Source organism: Coregonus clupeaformis, unplaced genomic scaffold (assembly GCF_020615455.1).
Source record: "Coregonus clupeaformis isolate EN_2021a unplaced genomic scaffold, ASM2061545v1 scaf3523, whole genome shotgun sequence".
NCBI classification, from domain to species: domain Eukaryota; kingdom Metazoa; phylum Chordata; class Actinopteri; order Salmoniformes; family Salmonidae; genus Coregonus; species Coregonus clupeaformis.
In genome coordinates this window covers 2,355-10,000 of record NW_025536977.1, presented here as the reverse complement: position 1 = coordinate 10,000, position 7,646 = coordinate 2,355, and the positions used below count along the sequence as shown (strand labels likewise).

Sequence of the window (7,646 nt, the reverse complement as noted above, 5' to 3'; positions counted from 1 at the left end):
TAAAGGAACTGGATAGTGACTATAGGACCAGATAAAGGAACTGGATAGGGACTATAGGACCAGATAAAGGAACTGGATAGTGACTATAGGACCAGATAAAGGAACTGGATAGTGACTATAGGACCAGATAAAGGAACTGGATAGCGACTATAGGACCAGATAAAGGAACTGGATAGTGACTATAGGACCAGATAAAGGAACTGGATAGCGACTATAGGACCAGATAAAGGAACTGGATAGTGACTATAGGACCAGATAAAGGAACTGGATAGCGACTATAGGACCAGATAAAGGAACTGGATAGCGACTATAGGACCAGATAAAGGAACTGGATAGTGACTATAGGACCAGATAAAGGAACTGGATAGTGACTATAGGACCAGATAAAGGAACTGGATAGCGACTATAGGACCAGATAAAGGAACTGGATAGCGACTATAGGACCAGATAAAGGAACTGGATAGTGACTATAGGACCAGATAAAGGAACTGTATAGTGACTATAGGACCAGATAAAGGAACTGGATAGCGACTATAGGACCAGATAAAGGAACTGGATAGCGACTATAGGACCAGATAAAGGAACTGGATAGTGACTATAGGACCAGATAAAGGAACTGGATAGTGACTATAGGACCAGATAAAGGAACTGGATAGCGACTATAGGACCAGATAAAGGAACTGTAGAGTGACTATAGGACCAGATAAAGGAACTGTATAGTGACTATAGGACCAGATAAAGGAACTGGATAGTGACTATAGGACCAGATAAAGGAACTGTATAGCGACTATAGGACCAGATAAAGGAACTGGATAGTGACTATAGGACCAGATAAAGGAACTGGATAGTGACTATAGGACCAGATAAAGGAACTGTATAGTGACTATAGGACCAGATAAAGGAACTGGATAGTGACTATAGGACCAGATAAAGGAACTGGATAGGGACTATAGGACCAGATAAAGGAACTGGATAGTGACTATAGGACCAGATAAAGGAACTGGATAGTGACTATAGGACCAGATAAAGGAACTGTATAGCGACTATAGGACCAGATAAAGGAACTGTATAGTGACTATAGGACCAGATAAAGGAACTGTATAGCGACTATAGGACCAGATAAAGGAACTGTATAGCGACTATAGGACCAGATAAAGGAACTGTGCCCCCCCCTAGACAATCTGCTTTTAGGGTCATGGGTAGGGGCAGAAGTGAGGAGACAACCTTTTTGTGGAATGAAACACAACCCTAACCTGTTAAGTCTGGGAAATCCCAGACCTATGCCGGAACATTGTTAATGTGGGAGGCAACCCGTCTGCCTAGAGAGACTGCTATCGTCTCACATAGGATATTAGCATGTTGCTAACACCTATCCAAGCTTGCTAGAGATCTGCATCGTGTCTACATAGGATATTAGCATGTTTGCTAACACCTATCCAAGCTTGCTAGAGATCTGCATCGTGTCTACATAGGATATTAGCATGTTGCTAACACCTATCCAAGCTTGCTAGAGATCTGCATCGTGTCTACATAGGATATTAGCATGTTGCTAACACCTATCCAAGCTTGCTAGAGATCTGCATCGTGTCTACATAGGATATTAGGATGTTGCTAACACCTATCCAAGCTTGCTAGAGATCTGCATCGTGTCTACATAGGATATTAGCATGTTTGCTAACACCTATCCAAGCTTGCTAGAGATCTGCATCGTGTCTACATAGGATATTAGCATGTTGCTAACACCTATCCAAGCTTGCTAGAGATCTGCATCGTGTCTACATAGGATATTAGCATGTTGCTAACACCTATCCAAGCTTGCTAGAGATCTGCATCGTGTCTACATAGGATATTAGGATGTTGCTAACACCTATCCAAGCTTGCTAGAGATCTGCATCGTGTCTACATAGGATATTAGCATGTTGCTAACACCTATCCAAGCTTGCTAGAGATCTGCATCGTGTCTACATAGGATATTAGCATGTTTGCTAACACCTATCCAAGCTTGCTAGAGATCTGCATCGTGTCTACATAGGATATTAGCATGTTTTGCTAACACCTATCCAAGCTTGCTAGAGATCTGCATCGTGTCTACGCGTTGACGCTAGGTTGGTTTTGATTTTTGGAATTGGCCATCGGTCTTCCAATTGTAAGAATCATTGACTTGAATGTTTCTATACATTTTTGAATATTCTAACTGGTTTGAAAACAAAGAGGCCGTTATAACATTCTAGATGAGACTACTCTCCCTGACGTGTACTGAGTAACAGTGTAGGGCGATGTTGAGATGCATTGAAGCGCATCAGAATAAATTCTCTTCTGGGGCGGCGGGTAGCTTTAGTGGTTAAGAGCGTTGTGCCGAAACCGAAGGTCGCTGGTTCTAATCCCCGAGCCGACTAGGTTGAAAAATCTGTCGACGTGCATTTAAGCAAGGCACTTAACCCTAATTGCTCCTGTAAATCGCTCTGGATAAGAGCGTCTGCTAAAAATGAGTAAAAATGTAAAAATGTTAATTGACTGATTGAAGTTCTGTTGAACATGAATTGTCGTTCTGTATGAAAACTACAACTTCTGCTGCCTCAGCTCTTGTCTTCTAGAAGAATCATAAGACACAATTAAACTGGCAGAGATAGATTAGACTCCGAGTCAAATGATTGTGGATGACGGTGCACTTTTTAAAAAAAGATTTAGAAAGGCCTCTAATGTAATTTCACCGTAAGACCTTTTGGGATGTTGTTTTACAAAATGAAATGGTCCTATCCCTTTTTGTAAATCATTTATTTTGTTCTGAAGGTTTTTTTTTACAAATACATAATAGGTTTTGTTGTTTGGGACATCTTGGTCAATGTCTCCTATTCAATAGCAAGCTGATGTGTATGTATTTTGGCAATGTCTGTTCCAGTGTTATAACTGTCTGATTTTAATACCATCAACACGGTTTTGACAGTAGATCTATAGCTCATGTGTTACTCTACAGAATGTCTCTGTCTTCATGGTGTGTGTGTGTGTGTGTGTGTGTGTGTTCGTTCTATGGAGCAGTAAACTGATCTTGTCTCTTATTCAAACAGATTGATGATCATGCTGCTTCTATATCACTGGCCCAACTCTCTAAGGTATACTATATATTCTCTCCTCTCTCCTCTCCTCTCCCTTCTCGTCTCGTCTCCTCTCCTCCTCCCTTCTCGTCTCCTCTTCCCCTCTCCTCTCTCTTCTTCCTTCTCGTCTCCTCTCCTCTCCTCTCCTCTCCTCTCCTCTCCTCTCCTCTCTCTCCTCTCCCTCTCCTCTCCTCTCCTCTCCCTCCTCTCCTCTCCCTCTCCTCTCTTCTTCCTTCTGTCTCCTCTCCCTCTCCCTCTCCTCTCCTCTCCTCTCCTCTCCTCTCCTCTCCTCTCCTCTCCTCTCCTCTCCTCTCCTCTCCTCTCCTCTCCTCTCCTCTCCTCTCTTCTCCCTTCTCGTCTCCTCTTCCCCCCTCCTCTCCTCTCTTCTCCCTTCTCGTCTCCTCTTCCCCTCTCCTCTCCTCTCCTCTCCTCTCCTCTCCTCTCCCTTCTCGTCTCCTCTCCCCCCCTCTCCTCTCCTCTCTCCCTCTTTTCTCTTAGTTGAGTTGATTGAACTAAGTGTGAAACTGTTTTCTAAATGTTATGGTGACTGACTTTAACTTGGTTGGTTATGTCCAGCGTTTAGAAATGTTTAATATGACGTATTTTATTCTGTCTGTTTACGCCTGTGTGGTGTTAATAGCTATGTGATATATTTACAGTATCTAAGGAAGGGGTATAACTGACCAGTCTTAATAACAATACTGGAGGTATATAAGCCATGTCATCCATCATTGTTTTACCCAGTTTAAATGCCTTTTTTATTTCATTTAAACCAGAATGTAACAGGATATTAGTCAATCATAACAACCAACTGTAGATGGATATTGTGCAGTATATTGATAATCACACTGGTGATTTTTAAGACGATGTTAACCTTTTTTTAGACAATTCATTGCTGGTTATAATGATCTTGATTGGTTGTTGATATTGATGCATCGCTCCTGTAGAGAGATGGCTCTGCTCTGTTGATATTGATGCGATGCGATGTGATGTTTACTGTATGTCCCTGCTCCTGTAAAGAGATGGCTCTGCTCTGCCCTGTGTCTTTAGTCTGAAGGGACGTACACTTAACGCCTGCTGCTGCTCACGATCGCCTCGTACACACACTCGTACGTTACAAACACTCGTACATTACAAACACTCGCACATTACACACACTCGTACACTACAAACACTCGCACACTACAAACACTCGCACACTACAAACACTCGTACACTACAAACACTCGTACACTACAAACACTCGTACACTACAAACACTTGTACACATACACACGTATCCGGACCGTACCACAATACAGTCCCGAAGAACGAAGCTCTCGCTTGTTTTTTACAATAAAAAATAAAATATGAAGACATAACAATGGTTGTTATTTTCCTCATCCGTGACCTTTCACCCCCCCACGACACTAATTAAAACATACCTGTTATCACTCTTGATTTCAAACTTATTGAAGCGATGTACAACTTTAACATTTTATTAACTTGACATTCTTGTGTAAATCCAAATCCTCTACTGCACCCCATGCTCTGTAACCACACTTGTTTTCAAGACATTACGGAAGTTACCATTTGTGTATCTGCTAAAATGGCACATGTTATATTTCAAATGTAGTTATTGTATATCTCAAATATAGTTTTCTGAAGTAAGACGCAGACCTACAGTGCAGTATGAAACACTGACGTGGCTTCTTGGTTTGAACCTTTTATGTTGTGATGGAATGTTACTGATTTGTAACGGTCATATTAAGGGCTGTATTGACAGTGAGCTAATATAAAGGGCTGTGTTTCACTGGGTAGCTGGAATGTGGAGTATGAATATATTTTTTTTTGATCAATAAAACTTGGCAAACGTCTCGTAGACCCTGACCATTTAATGTGTGGACTGCTCATGGATTCTTGCAGGAAAACATCAGTTTTCTTTTCCTGGTGTATTTACACATCCCGTCTTCACCAAGATTCACTAGAATTTACTTTACTAAAAAAGTATTTTCTTGCGATAAATAAGTTGCATAAACAACGTGTACTCAGACAGACCAGAGTCAATATGAGCACACCTGACAGACCGACTAGTTTAGACACAGATCTATCAGGATCTAACAGACCGACTAGTTTAGATCTATCAGGATCTAACAGACCGACTAGGTTAGACACAGATCCATCAGGATCTAACAGACCGACTAGGTTAGACACAGATCCATCAGGATCTATCAGAGCGACTAGGTTAGACTCAGATCTATCAGGATCTAACAGACCGACTAGGTTAGACTCAGATCTAACAGACCGACTAGGTTAGACACAGATCCATCAGGATCTAACAGACCGACTAGGTTAGACACAGATCCATCAGGATCTATCAGACCGACTAGGTTAGACTCAGATCCATCAGGATCTAACAGACCGACTAGGTTAGACACAGATCTATCAGGATCTAACAGACCGACTAGGTTAGACACAGATCTATCAGGATCTAACAGACCGACTAGGTTAGACACAGATCTATCAGACCGACTAGGTTAGACTCAGATCTATCAGACCGACTAGGTTAGACACAGATCTATCAGGATCTAACAGACCGACTAGGTTAGACACAGATCTATCAGGATCATCAGGATCTAACAGACCGACTAGGTTAGACTCAGATCTATCAGGATCTAACAGACCGACTAGTTTAGATCTATCAGGATCTAACAGACCGACTAGGTTAGACACAGATCCATCAGGATCTAACAGACCGACTAGGTTAGACACAGATCCATCAGGATCTATCAGAGCGACTAGGTTAGACTCAGATCTATCAGGATCTAACAGACCGACTAGGTTAGACACAGATCCATCAGGATCTAACAGACCGACTAGGTTAGACACAGATCCATCAGGATCTATCAGACCGACTAGGTTAGACTCAGATCCATCAGGATCTAACAGACCGACTAGGTTAGACTCAGATCCATCAGGATCTAACAGACCGACTAGGTTAGACACAGATCTATCAGGATCTAACAGACCGACTAGGTTAGACTCAGATCTATCAGACCGACTAGGTTAGACTCAGATCTATCAGACCGACTAGGTTAGACACAGATCTATCAGGATCTAACAGACCGACTAGGTTAGACTCAGATCTATCAGGATCTAACAGACCGACTAGGTTAGACACAGATCCATCAGGATCTAACAGACCGACTAGGTTAGACAGATCAATCAGGATCTGACAGACCGACTAGGTTAGACACAGATCTATCAGGATCTAACAGACCGACTAGGTTAGACACAGATCCATCAGGATCTAACAGACCGACTAGGTTAGACTCAGATCCATCAGGATCTAACAGACCGACTAGGTTAGACACAGATCCATCAGGATCTAACAGACCGACTAGGTTAGACACGAATCCATCAGGATCTAGGCAGACCGACTAGGTTAGACTCAGATCTATCAGGATCTAACAGACCGACTAGGTTAGACTCAGATCTATCAGGATCTAACAGACCGACTAGGTTAGACACAGATCCAACAGGATCTAACAGACCGACTAGGTTAGACACAGATCAATTAGGATCTATCAGACCGACTAGGTTAGACACAGATCTATCAGACCGACTAGGTTAGACACAGATCTATCAGACCGACTAGGTTAGACTCAAATCCATCAGGTCAACTTGAACATGCTGATGGTGTCCCCTCACCTCCCCTCCCCTCCCCTCCCCTCCCCTGTCTATACACTAGTTGCCTTTCTCCCCTCCCCTCCCCTCCCCTGTCTATACACTCGTTGCCTTACTCCTCCTCCTCCTCCCCTGTCTATACACTAGTTGCCTTTCTCCCCTCCCCTCCCCTGTCTATCCACTAGTTGCCTTTTTCTCCCTCCCTCCCTCCCTCCCTGTCTATACAACTAGTTGCCTTTCTCCCTCCTCCCCCTGTCTATACACTAGTGCCCTTTCTCCCTCCCTCCCGTCTATACACGTTGCCTTTCTCCTCCTCCTCCCTCCTGTCTATCCACTAGTTGCTGCTTTTCTCCCCCCTCCCTCCCCCTGTCTATACACTAGTTGCCTTTCTCCCCTCCCTCCCCTCCCCTCCCTGTCTATCCACTCAGTTGCCTTTCTCCTCCTCATCCTCCTGTTCTATACACTGGTTGCCCTTTCTCCCCTCCCCCCCCCTCCCTCCCTCCTGTCTATACACTAGTTGCCTTTTCTCCCCTCCCTCCCCCTCCCCCCCCCAGTGTCTATCCACTAGTTGCCTTTCTCCCCCTCCCCTCCCCTCCCTGTCTATCCACTAGTTGCCTTTCTCCCCTCCCTCCCTCCCTCCCCTGTCTATACACTAGATTGTGCAACTTTCTCCCTCCTCCCTCCCCTCCCTCCCTCTGTCTATACACTAGTTGCCTTTCTCCTCCCTCTCCTCCCTCCCCTGTCTATACACTAGTTGCCTTTCTCCCCTCCCCTCCCTCCCTGTCTATCCTTCACTAAGTTGCCTTTCTCTCCCCTCCCTCCCTCCTGTCTATCCACTTTCAGCTATTCTCCCCTCCCCTCCCCTCCCTCCCGTCTATAGCCACTGGT

At 44.0% G+C, this 7,646-nt stretch overlaps 1 protein-coding gene across 1 annotated transcript in view; it reads left to right on the top strand.

Moving 5' to 3' along the window:
• LOC123490157 (E3 ubiquitin-protein ligase RBBP6-like) overlaps nucleotides 1-3,131 on the top strand; it is a gene marked incomplete at its 3' end in the record, with an annotated part of 28,180 nt that extends 25,049 nt beyond the window's left edge. The window contains exon 4 of the mRNA XM_045220301.1: nucleotides 3,066-3,131. Within this exon, the coding sequence (XP_045076236.1) occupies nucleotides 3,066-3,131 (66 nt within the window). The remainder of the gene's footprint in view (nucleotides 1-3,065) is intronic.
• Nucleotides 3,132-7,646: the final 4,515 nt, after the last annotated feature.